The 22,921-nt window shown below is 49.9% G+C and overlaps 1 protein-coding gene across 5 annotated transcripts in view; it reads right to left on the reverse strand.

Moving 5' to 3' along the window:
* Positions 1–22,921, reverse strand: part of BORA (BORA aurora kinase A activator) — a 163,642-nt gene that overhangs the window by 87,583 nt on the left and 53,138 nt on the right. For all 5 annotated transcript variants that reach the window (XM_030200569.1, XM_030200571.1, XM_030200568.1 and 2 more), the window contains one exon: positions 20,296–20,377. In XM_030200569.1, coding sequence (XP_030056429.1) covers positions 20,296–20,377 — 82 coding nt within the window. The remainder of the gene's footprint in view (positions 1–20,295; positions 20,378–22,921) is intronic.

Below are 22,921 nucleotides of genomic sequence, written 5' to 3' on the forward strand. Positions count from 1 at the left end.
AAAAAAAATCAGAAAGAAGATCCACAAGGAAGGTTAAACCGGACTCTAAGGCCGGCAAAAGAGCCACCAGGTCCTCCAGAGTGGAGGCTTTCTGTACCCACGATAAGCATGCCCGCGCCGCATAGGAGCCACAAACTGAAGCTTGCAAGGAGAGGGCCACTACTCCAAAGGACAGCTTAAAGCAAGTCTCCAACTTACGATCCTGAGGGTCCTTGAGCGCTGTGCCACCCTCCACAGGGATAGTGGTATTCTTAGTGACCGCTGTGATTAATGAATCCACCGTAGGAAACTTCAGCAAGTCTAAGTCAGCAGCAGGCAGCGCGTAAAGACGAGACATAGCTCTAGCAACCTTAAGCCCACTGTTCGGCTTATCCCACTGCGCTGAAAGGAAGATTTGGTGCCAGACATAATAGAGGGCATCGGACCTGTTCCCCCTGACGATTCAGGAGATGAAATGGCCAAAACCTCAAAAGCCTTAATAATCAGGGAGGGAAGCTCTTCCCTGCGAAAAAGGCGGGCAGCCGTCGGGTCATCCCCCTCCTCAAAAGGCAGGGTGATCTCATCGGCCAAATCCAATGATTCTGAGGGAGAGCCCAGAGACAAAACCGGGCCATCTGTGTCAGATCCAAAATCTCCACCCGGAGGCGTTTTGGCAGGGAAGACTGAGAGGCTGCAGCAACCGAAGTTTGCTAAGGAAGAGACGGGGCTGCCTGAAGAGAAGCTCCTGACTTCTTTAGAAGAAAGGCATTGTACATTAATAAAACACAATCTGGGGAAAAAGGAACTGAAAGGGACTCCCTTGCTCCCTCTAAATTGCTTTCCTCCATCGGAGCCTATGCCACAGAAGCGCGCTGGTCGCGCCTGAGAAGAAAAATGGTGCCTGCCGACGCACGCTGCACTTACTGCCCCGAGGAAACCGCCAAAACTATCCTCTGTGCTTCCGACTCACCAGACGCCTGAGGGGAATCCCCGTCGCGCTGAATACCCGCTGTGGGCTGACGGCGGCATGACTCGCACTCCCCTGACGCTGCTCTCCGGCCCCCACACCAAGCGACGGAGGAAAGGTAGGGGGAGAACGGGAGGCACCTGGCACCACCAGGTGTACACCAGAAGCTACAAACAGCCACTCAACCACTGACTGTGCTAAACTAGGCCCAAAGGACACCAGTAGCCAGATCAAACCAGAGCTGCACAGAGATGTCCCTCCACCTGCTAGATAGAGAGAATACATACTCTGAGGTTTACTTGGCTGCACAGGTCCACATATAGCAAACCTCGGAGGTTCTCTATCTCCACCTGCTGGTAGAGGGACACAACCTACAAGTCTCTGGACGATCTGTGGGACACTATGGAAATTTAATTTTTAACTCGATTAATCACATCATGCTGCTCTCTCCTACCACTGCTCCCTCTCTCCCCAGTGCTCCTGCAGCTTGTTCTCTCCTACCCACCACTGTACACTGGCAGTTTTTTCTCTCCCGTCACCCCTCTCTCTGGTATCTCATTCCGCCCACTCACCATCCTCCAAACTTGCCTTGTACACACAGCAGCATTAAGTACATGCTGCTCCTCTCCTTTCTGTAACCAAAGCCCTCCCTCTCTAGCATCCCACCTTCTCTGATGAAAGGGAAAATTAGGTTCTTACCATGATAATTTTTTTTCCTTTAGTCATAGCAGATGAAGCCATTACGTATGGGTTGTGTCCATCAATCAGCAGGGGGAGATAGAGAGCACTCAACTTTACACAGTGCCTCATGGCCAGCCAGCTCCACTGCCTCTTCAGTATTTGAAGCTTCCAAAGCAGTATGGCAAACCGCAATGGGAATAACTTTCCTCACAGCGAACGATGGCCCCTTAACAATGGCATAAACTCAAAAAAGGAGGGAATGAACTCATCCTCCTGGAAAGAATAAACTCGTCCTCCACTTTGTATAAACGGAGGGAATACTTGAATCGTCCTGGAGAGAATAAACTCATCCTCTCAAAACATGAACTGGAGGGAATGAACTCATCCTCCTATAACTGTAACAAGAATCCTGAAGACTGTTTTCCAACTTCCCAAGGAAGGAATATAACTTCAGGAAACAAGAACAGCACCTAAAATCAGAATCACTGCAATACAGACAATCATACAGGGAGGGCTCATGGCTTCATCTGCTATGACTAAAGCAGAGAAAATCATCATGGTAAGAACCTAATTTTCCCTTCCTTGTCATCAAGCAGATGAAGCCATTACGTATGGGATGTAACAAAGCAATTCCTACATAGGGTGGGAACAAGCCACAACACGCGCTAGCACCTGTGCTCCAAAACGCGCATCCCTCCTGGCAGCCACATCCAGCCTGTAATGTCGGGCGAAAGAGAGCTTAGAAGCCCATGTTGCAGCACTGCAAATCTCATGAAGAGATAGTGCTCCAGTTTCCACCCAGGAAGAGGAAATCGCTCTTGTGGAATGTGCCTTAAAGGCTTCAGGTGGAGCCCGGCCAGACAACAGATATGCTGAAAAGATAGCTTCTTTGAGCCAACGGGCAATAGTGGCTTTAGACGCTGAAGACCCTCTGCGAGGACCTGCAAACAGCACAAAAAGATGATCAGAGGTCCTGAAAGCATTTGTAATTCGCAGATACTGCAACAGAGTACTGTGCACATCCAAAAGCTGCAACTGCCCAAATGAATCTGGAAACTCCTCCTCAACAAAGGAGGGAAGTAAAACAGGCTGGTTTAGGTGAAACACTGAAACCACCTTAGGCATGAAGGAAGGCACGGTCCGAATCATGACCCCTGACTCTGAGAATTGCAGAAAAGGGTCTCTACAGGACAGCGCCTGGAGCTCTGACACCCGTCTCGCCGAGGTAATGGCCACTAAAAAGACGGCCTTCAGTGTCAAATCTTTCTCTGAAGCACGCCGAAGCAATTCAAAGGGAGCCCCCTGAAGGGCCTTCAATACTAACCCCAGGTTCCAAGCTGGACAAGGTGCCCGCCACTGGAGGACGGAGCCGAAGCACCCCTCTAAGAAACCGTGCCACATCTGGAGTAACAGCTAAGGACACGCCTTCAACCTTGCCACGCAGGGAGGCCAATGCTGCCACTGCACCCGCAGGGAATTATAGGCCAAGCCTTTGTGTACACCATCCTGCAAAAAGTCCAGAATCGGCGAGACAGGAGCCCGCAACGGGGGAAAGCGCTCTTGAAACACACCAGACTTCAAACTGGCGCCAAATCCTGGCATAAGTCATGGAAGTGGAGCGCTTACGGGCCTGCAGGAGAGTGGAAATTACCTTATTTGAGTAGCCTCTATCTCTCAATTGCGCCCTCTCAATCGCCATACCATAAGACCAAAGCGGCAAGTGTCCTCCATGGCCACCGGACCCTGTGACAACAGGTGTGGAACCAGAGGTAACGGAAAGGGAGCCTCCAACAGCATCTGTCGGAAGTCCGCATACCAAGGCCTCCTGGGTCAATCCGGGGCGATGAGCACCACTTCTCCTGGATGCAGCCGAATCCGCAGGAGCACTCACCCTATCAAGGGCCACGGGGGGAAGACATACAGCAAGCCCAGCGGCCAGGGTTGAGCCAAGGCATCCAACCCGGCAGAGCGAGGATCCCTCCGTCTGCTGAAGAAGCACGAGACTTTGGCATTGGAACTGGTCGCCATAAAATCCATCACTGGCTTGCCCCATTTGGCACATATCTGCAGGAATACATCATCTGCTAGTTCCCACTCCGCTGGATCGATCCGATGCCTGCTTAGATAGTCGGCTTGCACGTTGCTCTGACCTGCAATGTGAGCTGCTGACAGGGACTGTAGATGCAGCTCGGCCCAGTGGCAAATTTGTTCGGCCTGCGCGGCTAGAGCTCTGCACTGATTTCCGCCTTGTCAATTTATGCAGGCCACTGCTGCTGTGTTGTCCGACATCACTCGGACAGCCAATCCTTACAGGGTCACTTGAAAGGCCAGAACAACCAGAAACACCACTTTCAACTCCAGGCGGTTGATAGACCACTCCGACTCGTCGGGCGTCCACAGACCCTGGGGGCATGCTTCCCCTGGCAATGTGCGCCCCAGCCCTTCAGGCTGGCATCTGTCACCACCAGGCACAAATCGGGGAGCGCCAGTGGCATTCCCCGCCGCAACATGCTGTCCGAGAGCCACCACTCCATACTGAGGCGGGCCGCAGGGAGCCAAGAAAGTCTGCACTGATAATCCTGAGATACTGGAGACCATCGTTGAAGCAGAGAATACTGTAGAGGTCTCAGGTGCGCTCGCGCCCATGGCACCACTTCCATGGTGGCCGTCATCGATCCCAACAGCTGGACAATGTCCCAAGCTCACGGGCGGGGCATCCTCAGGAGCAGACGGACCTGATTCTGAAGCTTGCACCGCCTTTGCTTGGGAAGAAACACATAGCCCGAGGCTGTGTCGAACCTGGCCCCCAAATATTCTAGAGATTGCGAGGGGGGTCAGGTAACTTTTGGCCATATTGACGACCCAGCCCAGAGATTGAAGGACTGAAACCACTCTGGCTGTAGCTAGATGACTCTTTTTCTGAGTCTGCTCTGATGAGCCAGTCGTCTGGGTACGGGTGAACCCAGATACTCTCTCGCCTGAGAAAGGCAGCTACTACCACCATTACTTTGGAGAAGGTTCGGGGAGCTGTGGCTAGGCCAAAGGCAAGGCCCGAAACTGGAAATATTTCCCAACACCGCAAACCGCAGAAACTTCTGGTGCGGGGGCCAAATTGGTATGAGCAAGTAAGCTTCTTTCAGGTCCAGAGACGTGAGAAACTCTCCTGGCTGTACCGCCACAATGACGGAGCGCAGGGTTTCCATGTGAAAATGCCGCACTCTTAAGGACTTGTTTAGCTCTTTTAAGTCCAGGATCGGGCGAAAAGACCGCCTTTTCGTGGCACCACAAAGTAAATGGAGTGGCGGCCTAGACCTTGTTCGGCGGGAGGGCACCAGGGGTCACAGCCCCTATCTGGCACAGACTGTGCAAAGTCTCCTCTACCGCCGCCGTTTGGCGGCAGAACCGCATCCGGACTCAAAAAATACGTCTCTCACCGGGGCATCGAATTCTATTCGGTATCCATCTCTGATCAGGTCCAAGATCCACTGATCTGCGGAAGATTTTGGCCCACTCCTCATAAAAAGAGGGAAAGTCTTCCTCCGATGACAGGAAACGAGGAGGGAGCCGGCGTACCATCATTGAGAGGGTCGCCCTGAACCAGCAGCTGCGGAACGTTTGTCCCGAGCGAAAGGAGTTTCTCTGCTGAAAGCGGGCACGCGAAGTGAACCCAGCAGCACGCGCCGGGCAGTACCTTCTAGCTTCACGGAAGCGAGGTCTGTAAGAGGAGCGGACCGCCTGACCCTTAGAGCAAGGCTTCGGCCTATCTTCGGGCAAGCGCTGAGGTTTGGAATCCCCCAGGCCTTTAACAATGTTTTCCAGCTCCTCACCAAACAGGAGAAGGCCTTGAAAGAGCAACTTCACCAACCTTTGCTTAGAGGCCATGTCCGCCGCCCAATGTCGTAGCCAAAGAGTGCGGTGAGCCGCCACTGCTACAGCCATTTGTTTAGCCGAAGCTCTGACCATATCATAAAGGGCGTTAGCCAAAAAGGACAAGGCCGACTCCATCCGCGGAGCCACTTCAGATAAGGTCTCCTCCATCACCGGGCTGTTCCACTGCCTGCTGTAACCAAGCCAAGCAGGCTCTAGCAGCATAACAACTGCATGCAGACACCCGAACAGTGAGACCTGCCAAATCAAAGGACCGCTTCAGAGCTGAATCAAGCCTGCGGTCTTGAATATCCTTCAGGGCAACACCTCCTTCAGCAGGGAGGGTAGTTCTCTTTGTCACCGCCGTGACCAGGGCATCCACTTTAGGCATTGCAAAGCGAGCCAAATGTTCCTCACTCAGAGAGTATAATTGCCCCATAGCCCTGGCAACCTTCAAAGGTCCCTCGGGGTCAGCCCATTGAGCCGAAATAAGCTCTTGGATGGAGTCATGCAAAGGAAAGGCTCGAGCAGGCTTTCTGGTACTAGCCATCCTTGGATTAACAGAGGAGGCTGTGCCACTCCCAGGATCTTCAATCGAGAGGGCTTGTAAGGCATCTGAAATAAGCGCTGGCAGCTCCTCACGGTGGAAAATCCTCACCGCAGACGGATCATCAAGCTCCTGTGGCAATTCTGCACCCAACTCTGGCTCCTCAGCCCAAGAAGTTCTGCCAGACCCCTCAGAATCCTCACAGCCCGACCACGGGGGGGAAAAAGGGGGGGGGGGGGTGCGCCACACTCAGAAGGGGAATTAAGCCCTTCTGCTTTTATCAGGAGGATAAAAACAGGCAAAGCCAACTCCAAAGGCCAGGATCCACCGGGGGGGGGGGGGGGGGGGGGCAGGCAGAGGGTCCGAAGATCCCTGTGGAAGAGCTCTTTTAAGCATGTACGCCCTATGCAGCATTAAAACAAAATCAGGGAAGAAACCGCTCCCTGACCGCCCGGATCCTGCCCAGGGCTATCAGCTCTATTATTAGCCTCAATCAGAGGACATCCCCCCCCCCCCCCCGGATTCTGGGCCTCCATCGCAACGGAGGCCGCGCCATGTGGAAATCCAAAATGGCGTCCGCTGCCAGCTCAGAGCGCAAAAGATAGCCGCTCGCCATGCTCGGGCCGGCTCTACCGTCTGTACAGCACGAATTACAGAGCCCCGCTGCTGATTTGCGCTTCCCACATTTAGAACGCGCTTTACAGTCTCCGCAACCATCGGCCGAAACGGCGGTAAAATCAAAAATGGTGGTTCGCGCCAAAAAAACATCCCGATCGCGGGCCCACCCCGGAGGAGTCAGAAACACTCTTACCTCACTAGACCGAGTATCACAGCTCCGGTCCTGCAGAAGAATCTCAAGAAAAAAAACCTCTTTTCCAAGATTGCTGCGCTAAAGCGAGACGCTTTTTTTTTTTTAATGCTGTGAGGAAAGCAGAGGCAAAAGAGGTAATAAAAACACTCCGGAGGCTCAGATAAGTGGGAAAGGCAGGGAAAGGCGAACCAATGTGCCTGCATCCACTGAGTGGGAAAGGAAGGGAAACCAAGCTAATATGTCCACATCCACGGGGGCATGGGTAAGGCAGGGAAAGGGCTGACCTATGTGCCTTCAAAGTGAAGCTGCTATAGCCTCTAACCCCCCCTGCTAACAACTGGCAAGCCAGGAGCCACCCCCAGGCAGATTTTTTGATGGAGCTCGAAGAAGCTGCAGCCACCCTGCTTGGGGAGATAGACAATACTGAAGAGGCAGTGGAGCTAGCTGGCCATGAGGCACTGTGAAAAGTTGAGGTGCTCTCTATCTCCCCTGCTGGTTGATGGACACAACCCATACGTAATGGCTTCATCTGCTTGATGACAAGGAAACATCCCATTTAAACAAGATCTAAGGAAATTTCCAATGACATCAACCAAAGTCTACAGATCATGCATTCATGGGCGGATGCATTTTGGGTGAACTTTTTTTTTTTTGTCATATTTTTATGAGGTTTTTCAAAACATACAACATAAAAGAAACACAAAACACACAAACAATATTAAACACACCATGGCAAATAAGCATAAATATAAGAGCAGAACAAAATTACCATCGTTCCATGACAATACCTATAGGCAAAGGCATAAGGTCAATTAGTGCTATAAGATTCCTGACAAAATAAGTCTAAGCAAATTTCGGCTGGAAAACTTAATGCAGAAAAAACCCAATGCCTAATACTTTCCTCTCACCATAACAAGAACAAATTCACCGCCATCAATACACCAAAATCTGAACCTTCCAATTTCGGACACCCTAAAATTCTTGGAGTTACCATCGATCGACATCTAACACTTGAGAGCCATGCGAAAACACAACCAAGATGTTCCACTCAATGTGGAAATAAAAAGAGTACCTTGCTTCCCAAGGACTGTTTTCCGAATCTGGTTACAATCAATGGTTGCTCAGTCACCTAGACACTGCAACGCGCTCTACGCGGCTGTAAAGAGCAAATAATCAAGAAACTTCAAACAGCCCAAAACACTGCAGCTAGACTCATATTCGGTAAAACAAAATATTGAAAGTGCTAACCTCTACGAGGAAAAAACTACATTGGCTCCCACTTAAAGAATTGCATCACGTTTAAAATATGCTCCCTAGTCGGAGACTTCCGGTGACGTCACGGACCTGAATGGTTGCCTGAGCCCTTCGCTCCGCGCTTACCCGCTTAAAAATCGCTTCATTTGCGGTCATACCAGTCCTGCAAAAGTGGTGGGACGGTCTCTGGAAATGTGAAGAGGTCTCGAACACAAAATGAGTAAAACGACAGCATCCCAGTCGAGAGAAGGAGAGCGGAGCTCGACGAGGCAAGGGGCGAAGAACCGCTCGAGGCACGTGTCGCCCGATCCGGGAAACTCTTCAGGATCTGAATCAGCTGCCTCTAGCGCCGAGGTGCGTAGAACTGCCCTAAGCGCCGTACTACCTAAAGAACTGGCCAAATGTCTCAAGGAGATCAGGCAGAGATCAAGGCTTCTAAACAAGAAATCCTCAACCACGTGGACGCCATTAGCCTTGATCTCCGTGAGCTAGGGGGCAGGGTCGAGACGCTGGAAAAGCGCATGGACGAACAAGCTGAGAGAGCAGAGGCGGCAGAGGCCCGTTTTACAAAACTAAATGAACAGTCTGAAGAACTGCAATATAAACTAGACGCCTGGAAAATCGCGGGAGACGTCAAAATCTTAGATTTCGTGGAGTCCCCGAAAATGGCAACATGGAAGATGTGCCCACGCTCGTGAGATCGATATGCGAGAAGTACTGGGTGAGCAATTGAGCCGGCAGACCTCTTATTTGATCGGGCTCACAGAGCTCTCAGGAAACCAACAGACAACAGACCCAGATGACATAGTGGTGAGATTTCATCATATATGCTTAAAGAAAAATATGCAAAAAGCGCACCAAAATCCGCCAGTGGAATATAATGAGGCAAGAGTCTCCGTCTACCAGGATCTATCACTGTTTACATTAACACAGAGGCGAGCGATGAGACCCGGGCTGGAAAGTTTGCAGAAGGAAAGATATCCTATAGGGGTAACTTTCCCTTTGCCCTGAGCGTGGAGTTTTAAAAGCCAAGCAGCACCGGTTTCATCGGCTGGAGGAGGTGTGGAAGTTTCTTGCATGAAGCTGGTTGACCACCAGCTGTACCCACAGTGGGACAGGCTCCTGCAACACGAGAAAAATTGCAGCAGTGGAAGAGAGTGCCTCAAAAATCTAAGAAGCAAGACGCTAAGCTGCCGAACCTGATTGATATGACATTGTGTTGTTGGTAATGACTTAGGGCAGTTAACTCTGTTCCATGCACTATCTCTGTTACTGATTTAAGTCGCAGGTGGGAGTTGAGCTGGTATGAATTTGGGTTGAATTCAAGAGGGAGGGGAGCGGAAGTGGGACTGGATGACGGTATAAGCAGAAAAGGGGGAGGGGCGGAATGTTGTGAGGGTTTGGGGATCATTGGTGTTTGTTGGGGCACGTTGGGGAGTCCTCCCACTCAGGACCCAAAGGTTCTGGCTGGTGGGTGAAGTTTCATGGGGTTGGGCGGGGAGGGCGGAAATTGGCTACAATAGGTGGAGGGGGCAGGTCACTACTGGAAACGATGGGTATAAAGTAATATGGCACTATACAGAGTTGTCAAGAAGGGCAGTGGTCGACAAGCTTTTTCACTTCACACTAGGATGGGTACTGACTTAAAGATTCTTTCCTATAATGTGAAAGGCCTGAACATGCCTCAGAAAAGACAAAAGTTCTATAAAGAGTTAAAGCAGCTAGGGCCTCATGTGGTTCTCCTTCAGGAGACACATCTGGCGGGCAGATATGAAAGACTTCTCTCCCACTCGGAGTACCCGGTGGCGTATTTCGCCTCTGCAGCGGGATCAAAGAAAGCTGGAGTGGCGATCCTAATTCATGCTGCAGTGGGTGCACAGGTGATCAAGGTAAAAAGGGACACGGGAGGACGTTATATTTTTTTGCATATAAAAATTGACCACGTAGATCTCACATTAGCTTCCATTTATGCGCCTAACACAGAGCAGGCGGAGTTCATAGAAAGGGTTAAAAACTCTCTGGCCATTTTTGCGCAGGGTTCTCTGGTAATAGGAGGGGATTTCAATACTGTGATGAACCCAGGACCTGACCGATCAGGCCCCACTAGAAATGAAGGGCAGAGGGATTCCCTGGCTTTAAGATCTCTAGCAAACTCCTTGGGTACGGTGGATATGTGGAGGGTAAAATATCAGATGGTGCAAGATTATACATTCTATTCCGCAGTGCATAAAACCTATTCCCGCATTGACTACCTATTCTTGGATGCCACTCTAGTGGAGCGGGGACCTGACGCAGGGATCGGCAGTGTGACCCTGTCTGATCACGCTCCAATATGGGTTACCTTGCCAACTATAAGGGCTGAAAACAAAGATAGAAGATGGACAATGAATGTGGGTCTTCTACAGGAGGGGGAAGTGGTGGAAGGATATAAACAAATGCTGAAAGAGTATCTTGAGTTTAATTTGGATTCGGGACCCTCGCTCAGCATTGTTTGGGATGCCATGAAGGCGGTATCCCGGGGCTACTTTCGTCAAGTAGCCAGTAAAAAATCAAAGGCCCGTAAGGCGCAGATAGCAAAATGTATGGAGAGTATTCGTCAGCTGGAGGAACAGCATAAGGCAAATGGGTCCGAGCGGGTTTTGAGAGAGCTTAGCGATCAGAGAGCGTGGCTAGATTTTGTATATTCTGAGCAACTTAGTATGCTACAAGCCAAGAATAGGGTGAATTCCTACGAGCATGCCAACAAGGTGGGGCGTCTCCTTGCCATAAGGCTACGCAGACAAAAAGTTGACCAGGCTATTTTAAAGATACGGGACTCGGGTGGGGGTGAGCTAGGTACATCTGAGCAAATACGAAAAAGATTTGGGGAATTCTATCAGGATTTGTACACCCAGGGGATTAGCCCTTCCCCGGAATCTATAGATCAATATATAAGGGATAGTGAACTACCTTCTCTGAGCCCCCAACAACAGGCATTACTAAATGAGATGGTTACCCCCAAGGAAATTCAGGAGGCGATTAGTAGTTTGCCATTGAGTAAATCGCCTGGCTTAGATGGGTTGCCTAATGAGTTCTATAGGAAGTTGCCCCCGAATTATCTCCGCTCTTAGCAGACCTGTTTAATCAAGTTGGGAAGGGGGATCATTACCTCAGTCAATGATGGAAGCATGGATAGCTGTGCTACCCAAACCAGGCAAAGATCATTCTGAATGCGGATCTTATAGACCCATATCGGTATTAAATACTGATGTCAAAATTCTGGCCAAGGTTTTGGCCAATCGCTTGGCCCCAATCCTTCCAGTCCTTATACACCCAGACCAAGTGGGCTTTGTATCTTACCGCAAAGCGATGGATAATATTAGAAGGGTGGTTGATATCATGTACTTGGCAAAACTAAATAAGAAGCCACTTTGTTTCTTAAGCCTTGACGCGGAAAAAGCCTTTGACCGGGTCCACTGGCCCTTTATGTATGGAATAATGGAGAACATGGGGTTTGGAACACAGTTTTGTAGGTGGATTCAGGCTTTTTATGAATCCCCAAGGGCTTGTGTTCGGATAAATGGTGGAAATTCGGAGCTATTCATGCTGCATAGAGGGACTAGGCAGGGTTGTCCCCTGTCGCCTTTGCTGTTTGCAATGGTGATGGAGCCCTTTGCGGCCCATGTGAGGCTAGACCCTAATATTTCAGGAGCCAAAATAGCAGATAGAACCCATAAAATGGCCTTCTTTGCAGACGATGTGCTGCTGTTTGTTACTCGACCTCAGTCCACTCTTCCACATCTCGAGCAGATAAGAGAATACTCTGCAGTATCAGGCTTCAGGGTCAATATGGCAAAATCAGAGGCTCTGAACATAACACTCACTGATGAGGTGGTGGAGTCCTTAAAAATTTCATCCCCGTTTAGTTGGGCTCCCAAACAGATTAGGTACTTGGGGGTGACGCTTACAAGGGAAATGCCGGAACTCTTTAATGCAAATTATAGGGGACTGGGTAAAACCATCATGGATGATCTGGAGAGGTGGGGAAAGCTGGGAACTTCGTGGTTCGGTAGAATAGCCATCCTTAAAATGAACATATTGCCCAGATTGTTGTACCTCTTTCAGACGCTGCCTGTGATAATGCCCAGGCGATTCTTGGCTACTCTGCAAGACAGGTTGGTGAGATTCGTCTGGGCAGGAAAAAAGACCGCGGTTGGCGCGATTGCTATTATATAAGGAAAGGAAGAAGGGGGGGGTTGGGAATACCCAATCTTACCTGGTACTATAAGGCAGCACAAGGGAAAGCAGCACTTGAATGGTACCAAGATTATCCAGATCGCCAATGGGTGCATATTGAACAACATTCGATGGGTGACCAGCCACTGAGTGCCATAATGTGGCTACCACGGCCTTTTAGAAATCTGGCTGAACGAGCCTGCCCCTCCATAGCTGTTACACTTCATTATTGGGATAGTTTGTTTCCTAAGAGACTATCAGGCTTATTTTCAAAGCACTTTGGGAGGCTAAGTTCCATAGGTTTCTATGGAACTTTGGGAGGCTAAGTGCTTTGAAAATACACCTCAATGTGTATTGACCAGGTACACTCCAATTGCTTTTAATCCCTTATTCTTGCCAGGAACAGTAAAGGGGATTTTCACCAAATGGCGTGAATTAGGAGTGAGAACATGGGGCCAACTGTTTGATGCGGATTCCCTGTTGCCCTTTAATGCACTGCGGGATAGTTACCCAGGGGTAGAGGGTGATGAGTTTGCTTATTGCCAATTGGCATCCCTTCTCAAGAGTAAGGCGGTGCGAGAGGTAATGCAGTGTAAGAAAATTGACCTGGAGGAGATATGCGAGAAGTTTGAATCCTCCCGGGGCTTGATAGGTTCCTTGTACCATACCATAAGTAATCAGGCACCCGGTTGTGGAACGCACAGGGGTGGCTGGGAGTGGGAATTGGGTGTGAAGCTGGGGGAGTCCGAGTGGGAGAGAATAGAAAAAGCAGTGATGCGGGTGTCAATTCATGTTCCTCTGCAAGAGAACGCTGTCAAAGTATTATATCGATGGTACCTTACGCCAGCCCGTCTGCAGAGGATCTTTCCGTCCTCTTCGGACATGTGCTGGAGAAGGTGTGGTCACAAAGGTACAATGGGGCACATTTGGTGGAGCTGTATCAAAATTCGTGCATTTTGGAAGGCTGTACATTCCAGGCTACAGCACTGGTTGGGGTGCGTTGTGCCATGGGCCCCTGAGGTGTTCCTGTTTTCAGCTAGGATCGCAGGCCTACTGTCACACCAGCAGACCCTAGTTAAACTTGCGGTTGACACAGCAAGGGTGGTTGTAGCGGCACATTGGCGAAAGGAGGGGTTCCATCTTTATCTAGATGGCTTAATAAGTTGAGGTATGTTTGGGAAATGGAGAGACTAGTGGCTGAGCGTAAACAACAAATGGGTAAATGGCGTTCAGTTTGGGAGCCCGTCCCTTTTGACGCTCTATAAATCTAGTTGCTATATACAAAGAATGTCATGGGGGGTAGTGCCCAGTAGTGTCCACATGGAGGGGGGGGGGGGGGGGGGGGGGGGGGGGGGTGGAGAAATCTTTGTTTTCTTGAAAATTGGATAAAAAATGTGAAGTTTAATGCTGTTGACATAGTTATATTGAAATGATTGAATGTAATCATACAAGCTGTATGGGTAGAATCCTGTATTAGAATCAGCATGTTGTATTTTTTTTATTTTTTGTGGTTCCATTGTGCTGTTTCAATGGTTAATAAAGACTTCTTGCAAATAAAAAAAAAAATATGTTCCCTAGTCCACAAAATCATTCACGGAGATGCACCAGCCTACATGTCAGACCTGATAGACCTACCACCCAGGAATGCCAAAAGATCATCCCGCACATTCCTTAATCTGCACTTACCTAACTGCAAATGTCTAAAATACAAACAAATGTATGCGTCAAACTTTACCTACTTGAGCACACAGTTATGGAACACATTGCCGCGCAAGTTAAAAACGATTGACGAACTAATGAACTTCCGTAAACTGCTGAAGACCCATCTCTTTAACAAGGTATACCACAGAGATCAACCAATGTGAACATACACAACTCCTCCACATATGTTCAGAACTGTCTTACAATATCTGCTTGTTAAACTATTATCATGTTTCATCACTATCATGTTGCCAAGATCCTTCTGTAACAATAAGGTAAAATTATGTATAATCATACCTGATAATTTTCTTTCCATTAATCATAGCTGATCAATCCATAGACTGGTGGGTTGTGTCCATCTACCAGCAGGTGGAGATAGAGAGCAAACTTTTGCCTCCCTATATGTGGTCATGTGCTGCCGGAAACTCCTCAGTATGTCGATATCAAAGCTCCATCCGCAGGACTCAGCACTTAGAGAATTACACCCACGAAGGGACACTCTGCCCAGCTCACCACCGCCGAAACGGGGGAGGGGAATTAACCCAGCTCATCCCCACACAAGTGGGGGAGGGGAATCCGTCCAGCTCATCCCCGCGGAGCGGGGGAGGGACACCACACCCGCCGATGCGGGGGGATCTGGCTTATCCTGCAACCGCAACCGCGGGAGGAGCTGACTGACCCTAACACCGCCGAAGCGGGAGGGGTACAAAGCTGCCCTACAGCCGCACGAAGCGGGAGGGAGTGCCGGCAGAATTTATGTCTCAATCCAGCCCCGTAAAACGGAGGGGAGAGGAATGCAGCAGCTCACTGTAACACAAACTCGTCTCAACTCTTGAAGAATCCAAGTGAAAGAAGAACTTGAACACGAAGTCCTCCTGAAGTAACTGAAGGCTAAACTTGAACCTCAAATTCAACCAGAATATAAACAGTACAGATATCTGGGAGGGGCTATGGATTGATCAGCTATGATTAATGGAAAGAAAATTATCAGGTATGATTATACATAATTTTACCTTCCATATCATCAAGCTGATCAATCCATAGACTGGTGGGATGTACCGAAGCAGTACTCACCCAGGGCGGGACATAGAAATCCCTGACCTCAACACTGAAGCTCCAAACCGGGCCTCCGCCCGTGCAGCCACAGTCAAACGGTAATGCTTGGAGAATGTATGAGCCGAAGCCCACGTTGCCGCCTTGCATATCTCTTCCAAGGAGACGGATCCGGCCTCTGCCATCGAGGCCGCCTGAGCTCTCATGGAGTGAGCCTTCAGCTGGATAGGCGGCACCTTCCCCGCAGCCACATAAGCCGCTGCAATGGCTTCCTTGACCCATCTTGCCACTGTAGGCTTAGCAGCCTGCAGACCCTTACGAGGACCTGCAAACAGGACAAACAGATGATCCGATTTCCGGAAATCATTGGTCACTTCCAAGTATCTGATGATGACTCGTCTCACATCCAGATATTCAAGAGCGGAGTACTCCTCTGGGTAGTCCTCCCTACGAAAGGAAGGGAGACAGAGCTGCTGATTCACATGGAAGCGAGAACCAATCTTGGGCAGGAAGGAAGGCACTGTGCGAATAGTCACTCCTGCCTCAGTGAACTGCAGAAAAGGCTCTCGACATGAGAGCGCCTGGAGCTCGGAAACTCTTCTGGCTGAAGTGATAGCCACCAAAAAGACTGCTTTCAACGTCAGGTCTTTCAGAGATGCCCTCGACAAGGGTTCAAAAGGCGGCTTCTGCAATGCTCTTAGCACCAGGTTGAGATTCCACGCAGGCACCACTGAGTGCAGAGGAGGGCGCAGGTGATTAACTCCCTTGAGAAAGCGCACCACATCTGGCTGCGAAGCCAGGGAAGCACCCTTCAGGCGGCCCCTGAAGCAAGCCAGAGCCGCTACCTGGACTTTAAGGGAACTGAGCGACAGGCCTTTCTCCAGACCTTCTTGCAGGAACGCCAACACTGAAGAAATTGGAGCAGTGAAGGGAGAAAGTGAGCCTGCTTCACACCATGCTGCAAAGATACGCCAAACCCTGGCGTAAGCAGCAGAAGTAGAGCGCTTCCTCGCTCTCAGCATAGTGGCGATGACCTTGTCTGAGAAGCCCTTCTTCCTCAGACGCTGCCGCTCAATAGCCAGGCCGTAAGACCAAAGGGAGAGGGATCCTCCATCACCACGGGACCCTGATGTAACAGGCCCTGCTCCACTGACAGCCGCAGAGGATCGTCGACAGAGCCTGAACAAGTCCGCATACCAGGGACGTCTGGGCCAATCCGGACCCACCAGGATTACCCTGCTGGGATGCTTTGCCACCCGGTCTAGCACCCTGCCCAACATGGGCCAGGGCGGGAACACATAGAGGAGCTCTTGTGTCGGCCACTGGAGAAGAGCATCTACTCCCAGGGATCGAGGGTCCCGTCCTCTGCTGAAAAAGCGCGGCACTTGGCCATTGGCCGAAGACGCCATCAGATCTAGGCTCGGCTGGCCCCAGCGCTTCGTGATGTCCAAGAACGCCTGAGCAGATAGTTGCCACTCTCCGGGCTCCAAGGTATGGCGACTGAGAAAGTCCGCCTTGACATTCATGACTCCGGCAATGTGGGCCGCTGAAAGCTGCTCCAGGTTCGCTTCCGCCCACTGGCAAAGACTCATAGCCTCCTTGGCTAGAGGGGCGCTCTTGGTACCTCCCTGGCGGTTGATATAGGCCACAGCCGTGGCATTGTCCGACAGGACCCGTACAGGCTTCAACACCAGTACCGGGATGAACTCCAATAACACCAACCGAATGGCTCTGAGTTCCAGGAGGTTGATAGACCACTTGCCTCTGCAGGAGACTAGAGCCCCTGCGCTGTCCTTCCCAAGCAGTGGGCTCCCCAGCCCATCAAAGAGGCGTCTGTCGTGACGACAATCCACTCCGGGGTCACCAGAGGCAATCCTGCAGACAACTTGTCTGTCTGCGTCCACCAGCTCAGCGCCTTGCGCACTGCTGGGTCCACGGGAAGGCGCACAGCATAATCCTCCGACATCGGAGTCCAGCGCAGCAGCAGAGATAGCTGTAGTGGTCTCATATGAGCCCTGGCCCAGGGCACTACTTCCATCGTGGCCGTCATAGAGCCCAACAGCTGCACGTAGTCCCAAGCCCGAATAGGAGAGGCTACTAGGAACTAGTCCACCTGAGCCTGAAGCTTGACAATCCGATTGTCTGGCAGGAACACTCTGCCCACTTGGGTGTCGAATCGAACTCCCAGATACACCAGGGACTGAGTCGGGCGCAGCTGGCTCTTCTTCCAGTTGATGATCCATCCCAGGGAGCTCAAAAGAGCAACTACCCGGTCCATAGCTTTGCCGCACTCTGCATAAGAGGGGGCTCGGATCAACCAGTCGTCCAGATAAGGATGGACTTGTACTCCTTCCTTTAGCAGGAAGGCCGCTATGACCCCCATTACTTTGGAAAAGGTCCGCGGAGCAGTAGCCAACCCGAAAGGGAGGGCTCTGAACTGGAAGTGTCGTCTCAGGACTGTAAAACGCAGAAAGCGTTGGAGAGGAGGCCAGATGGGAATATGCAGGTACGCTTCCTTGATGTCCAAGGAAGCCAAGAACTCTCCTGCCTTGACTGCCGCTATAACAGAGCGGAGAGTCTCCATGCGAAAGTGCCTCACTTTCCAGGCCCGATTGACCCCTTTGAGGTCGAGGATAGGCCGGACAGAACCTCCTTTCTTTGGAACCACAAAGTAAATGGAGTAACGTCCCTTGCCAATCTGATTTTTTTTTTTTTTTTGGCACCGGAACGACCGCACCCAGGCGGATCAGGTTGTCCAAGGTCTGCTGCACTACCACAGCTTGACCGGAGACTTGCAGGGAGAGAGTACAAACCCGTCTCTTAAGGGTTGGCAGAACTCTAGCTTGTAGCCGTCTCTGATGACTTCCAGCACCCACGCGTCTGAAGTTATAGTGGTCCACTCGCCCAGAAACGAGGACAGCCGTCCTCCAATCTGCACTGGGGCGTGGACCAAGGCCCCGTCATTGGGTACGAGACCCTGGGGGAGGACCGGAGGGAGCACCTCCGGGACGGCGGTCTCTGCGAAAGGAATGCTGCTTGGGGGAGAAATTCCTCTTGAAGGAAGAGGGGGCAGAGGAACCCGACTTACCCGGGCGGTACCGATGGGCTTCCTGCAACCGTCCTCTGGAGGTATCGGGACGAGTACTAACCCGAGCCCTGACCTCTGGTAATTTCTTGCCCTTAGACGTGCCGAGATCGGTCACGATTTTGTCCAGCTCGACCCCAAAGAGCAGCTTGCCTTTAAAAGGCAATCTAGCAAGGCGGGATTTAGAGGCGTGGTCAGCAGACCAATGTTTCAGCCAAAGCCACCGCCGCGCAGAGACTGTCTGAGCCATGCCTTTAGCTGAGGCTCTCCAGACATCATACAGCAAGTCTGCCAAATAGGCTAAGCCCGATTCCAGGGCCGGCCAATCAGCCCTCAAGGAATGATCCGAGGGGGAAGCCCGCTGCACCATAGTCCGGCACGCCCTGGCCACATAGGAGCCGCAAACTGAGGCCTGCAAACTTAAAGCAGCTGCCTCAAAGGACGACCTTAAGGCCGCCTCCAATCTTCTGTCTTGGGCGTCCTTTAGGGCCGTGCCACCTTCCACCGGCAACGCCGTTTTCATAGTCACCGCAGTGATTAAAGAATCCACGGTAGGCCACAGATAGGCCTCACGTTCACTCACAGCCAAAGGATAGAGGCGGGACATAGCCCTAGCCACTTTAAGGCTCGTTTCCGGGACATCCCATTGAGCCGCAATTAAGGTGTGCATGGCATCATGCACGTGGAAGGTTCTAGGCGGGCGCTTCGTCCCCAGCATAATGGCAGAGCCAACAGGGGCTGAGGGAGAGACGTCCTCCGGAGAGGAAATCTTCAAAGTGTCCATGGCCTGTAACAACAGGTTGGGCAAATCCTCTGGGCTAAAAAGCCGCGCTGCAGAGGGGTCATCCGCTCCATCCGAGCGGGGATCTATCTCCTCCAAGGAATCCGCAAAGGATCGTTGGGAGACCTCAGACACGCTGCCCTCATCTACATCGGAGACAAAAGTCCTCCAAGGCCTGGAAATCAACCCGAGGGCGTTTACCTCTGGGAACCTCAACCTCTTTATCAGAAGAGGGAGCAGGGGCAGCGTTTTGCATGAGGAAAGCCTGATGCAGCAGCAAACAAACTCGGGGGAGAAACCCCCCAGACTGTGCACTTCCGCAGCCTGGGCAACAGCCCTAGACGCACTCTCAACCGGCGCTCGCAATAGCGGGGGAGAGACATGCTGCGCATCCAAAATGGCGTCCGGCGCGAAACTCCGTGAAGGAGCCGCGCGGGAAGAACGGCGCTTAACTTTAGCCGCTTTTGTGCCGTCGCCCAAATTAAGGGCGTTCATGGCATTAATGTCTCCAACCTGCCAAGATGGCGGAGGCGAGGAGCGGGGGATGGGCGTTTATGGCGGGAAAAAACCGCCACGCCGGAGGAACGACCGGGACATTCATCGGTCACTAAACTATCACGCATCAAGGGCGAATCAGGTTGTAAAACCCCCGCATCCCCTCTAGAAGCGCTCCAGCGATCCGGGGAGCGACCCTTTGCGCCCTCGCCCTCCGACGCCATTGCCACGAGGAGAAGAATCGGGGAACCCCCTGCCCGCTATAAAAAGGTAAAATTACCTGCTTGCCGCTCCGAGCTGTAACGAACTGGTGTCCCAGTGAGTAGCTGCAATGAACGTTTAAAGAAACGTCGAATTAAACGCCTTTAAAGACGTTTAAAAATTTTTTTTTTTTTTAAACGGAGCCAGCGGGAGGGGGGAGAAAAGGAGGGACCTGGCACCACCAGGTTTGCACTTGCTCAAAAGAGCCCTCAACCCCAGGCCTCAACAAAACCTAAGGATTAGGCTTGGAGGCCTAGCCAGAGCTGCTGCTGTGTGTGACCACCACCTGCTGAGATAGAGAACATACTGAGGAGTTTCCGGCAGCACATGACCACATATAGGGAGGCAAAAGTTTGCTCTCTATCTCCACCTGCTGGTAGATGGACACAACCCACCAGTCTATGGATTGATCAGCTTGATGATATGGAAATGTGTATTTTCTAATATATTTCCACTATTCATGATGTATTGTAAGCCACATTGAGCCTGCAAAGAGGTGGGAAAATGTGGGACACAAATGCAATAAATAAATAAATAAATCTACCCATAAGGTGGGACAACACAAAGGGGTGGGAGAAAGGAACAATAATAAATTTACCTTTAGCTGAATTAAACTGTGAGACTTGTTTTCCTTCATGCAGCATCCATGGAGATGGAACAATGATGCTCTTCATGAAAAACTTGAAAGAGATATTAGAACATGTTAGCTGTGTATATAACATTTTTCCCTTAAATGTATTTACTTACTTCAAAATATTACTTGCCTATCCACTGTTCAAGGCATGTACCAAATTCACACACAATATCCTCACTGCTTGGCAAGGTGATAGAAAATTTATTTGGTAGTCTAACTTGAGACCAAATACTAAGGATGAGTATAAAACTGCTTTATGGGGAAAGAATCAAGATGGTGTCACATTAGTCAAGCTTGAACACCCAGAAGTGTGTGTGTATTTTATTTGTCTTTGTTAAATGACCTCTCATTGTGGTTTTCCTTTTGAGATGGGTAAGCAGAAGGCTGGAGGAGTTGCCATGAAACGGGTCTTTCAGGGGGCCCATGGATTCCCATGCAGTCCCTACATTAGCAATGGCCGTGAATGGAAGTGAAGGAGCTAACCTTCCCCCCCACAGCTGCATCCGTCGCTGCCAGCAGACTCCCCAGAAGCGATGAAGCGGATGAACTGGCTGAAGTAGGTGAGTTAGTAAGACGTGATGCAGGAAGTTCAAACATTAATATCTCCCAAGGAAGGTTGGAGGCAGTTGAAGGTAGTCCTGTGCCGCAACTGCATGCCAATCCTGGGAAAGAAGTCAGCATCAGCGAAGATGCAGCAAAGGTTGGACCTATTTTTTCTTTAGCCTTGATTCCAATCCCCAAGGCTTTAATCAAGTTCCAGGGACTGGGACTAAGGAAAAGAAAAGTCTTCTTTGATGTTTGGGACTTCAAGTAGAATTGAGTTGTTTTAGAATTGTGTTTTGCCAATGTCTGAATTTTCAAAAAAAACATTGCTGAAATTGACAGATCATGATAAGAAAATGGAAGTTGTGGAATAGTGTTTGACTGTATTGGAAAAGTAGATCATTTCTGCACAGAATTCTACTGTGGCTTTTTAAAGCACAGTCTCTCCTTAAATTTGAAGTTGGAGGCAGTTGAAAATGTCTCAAAATAAATATACCAGACTGCTTATATTTTCCTAAAACCAGGCTATCACATCACCTAAAACATTGTGAGACATGTATTCAAAAAGATATTTTGAAATCAGACCTTTCACAGCCTGCAAAAGCAGCAGAGTTGAGAGGAGGAAGGGCTGAACCAGCAGCATGGAGAGGAGGAAGGACTGGAGAAGAAAAGAGCATGGAGCAAATACTGGATGGGAGGGGAAACAGGGCACTGGATTGTGGGTAAAGAGATGGGCAATACTGGAGAGAGAGGAGAGAAACAGAGGCAATGTTGTATAGGGAGAGAGAGACGAGCAGTGCTGGATGGGACGGGTGAGAGAAGTGGTAGAGAAAAACAGGGGCAATGCTGCATAGGAGAGGGGAGAGAAAGATGGGACAATGCTAGATGGTATGGGGGGAGAGAGAAGGTGGGGGCAATACTATATGCCAGGGTGAGAGAAACAGGAGTAATGCTGGATGGCATGGGAGGAGACAAGAGAGAAGATACTGGATAGGAGAGAGAGAAGTGTGAAAAAGTGGGGAATGAGACAGCCAGGGTGACAGAATGAGACTGAAAGTTGTATGTAGTCTCAATGGAAATTGAAGACTAGATAAGAGTGAATGAAATCTGAACAGAGAGGCAGGAAAAAAGCTGAAAGAAACAGATTAAAATTGGAGCTAGATGTAGTGGAGAAGGTGAAGAAAAGGGGAGAGCGAACAAAGATAGACAGGGGTCCTTTGGAAAGAGTTTAAAAAAAGACAGGAAAGCAGTAGCCAGAGATTGGAACCAACACAAATAGCAAATTTAAATGGCCAAACAACAAAGGCAGACATAATAATTTTATTTTTAATTTAGGATTAAGTAAATGAGGTAGTTGTGCTAGTCCACTTTAATGTTTGATAAATAAAAAGAAAATAAGGCGATACCTTTTTATTTGACTAACTTAATACATTTTTTGATTAGCTTTCAGAGGCCTAAACTATCTTTTTTAGGTCGGGGCAGTATACTGCCATCCCCCGCCATATAACAAAATACTAACCACTTTATTTTCCATTTTTTTCTTTTATTCGTTAATTTTTAATGTTGTGACTGGAATATGTCAATTTTTGAAACTTACATCTGCTACTTTTATATTTTTTAAACACTACAGGGGGACATGCATCATTGTTTCTCTGACTTTACACTATATACAAGAGTCTGGCTTTTTGAGGATTCAGTTTAATTTTTATTTACATGCTTCTATTTTTAGTTTGTAATTACTTATTCTATACAACAAGGGTCCATGCAAAAAGATGTTTGGTAGAGCTGGCTCAGTGCACTAGTTCTACCACACACAACTAAAAAAAAAAAAAAATCCCACAGCTATGGTATAAGCAATGAGCATGCAAGTTGACACGGCAGTAATCCACAGCTCATTGCCAAATGTCACCCTTCCTACCAATGCCTGAGCAGTGATTGGTTCAGGCACTGACAGAAGTGTAAAACATACACACGTCACCAGTAGGCCTGCATCACCCCCATCCCCCCTTACAAACACACTAGTGGCCCCTCCTCTGTTCCCAATTTT

This window comes from Microcaecilia unicolor, chromosome 4 (assembly GCF_901765095.1).
Source record: "Microcaecilia unicolor chromosome 4, aMicUni1.1, whole genome shotgun sequence".
In the NCBI taxonomy this organism is placed as follows: Eukaryota; Metazoa; Chordata; class Amphibia; order Gymnophiona; family Siphonopidae; genus Microcaecilia; species Microcaecilia unicolor.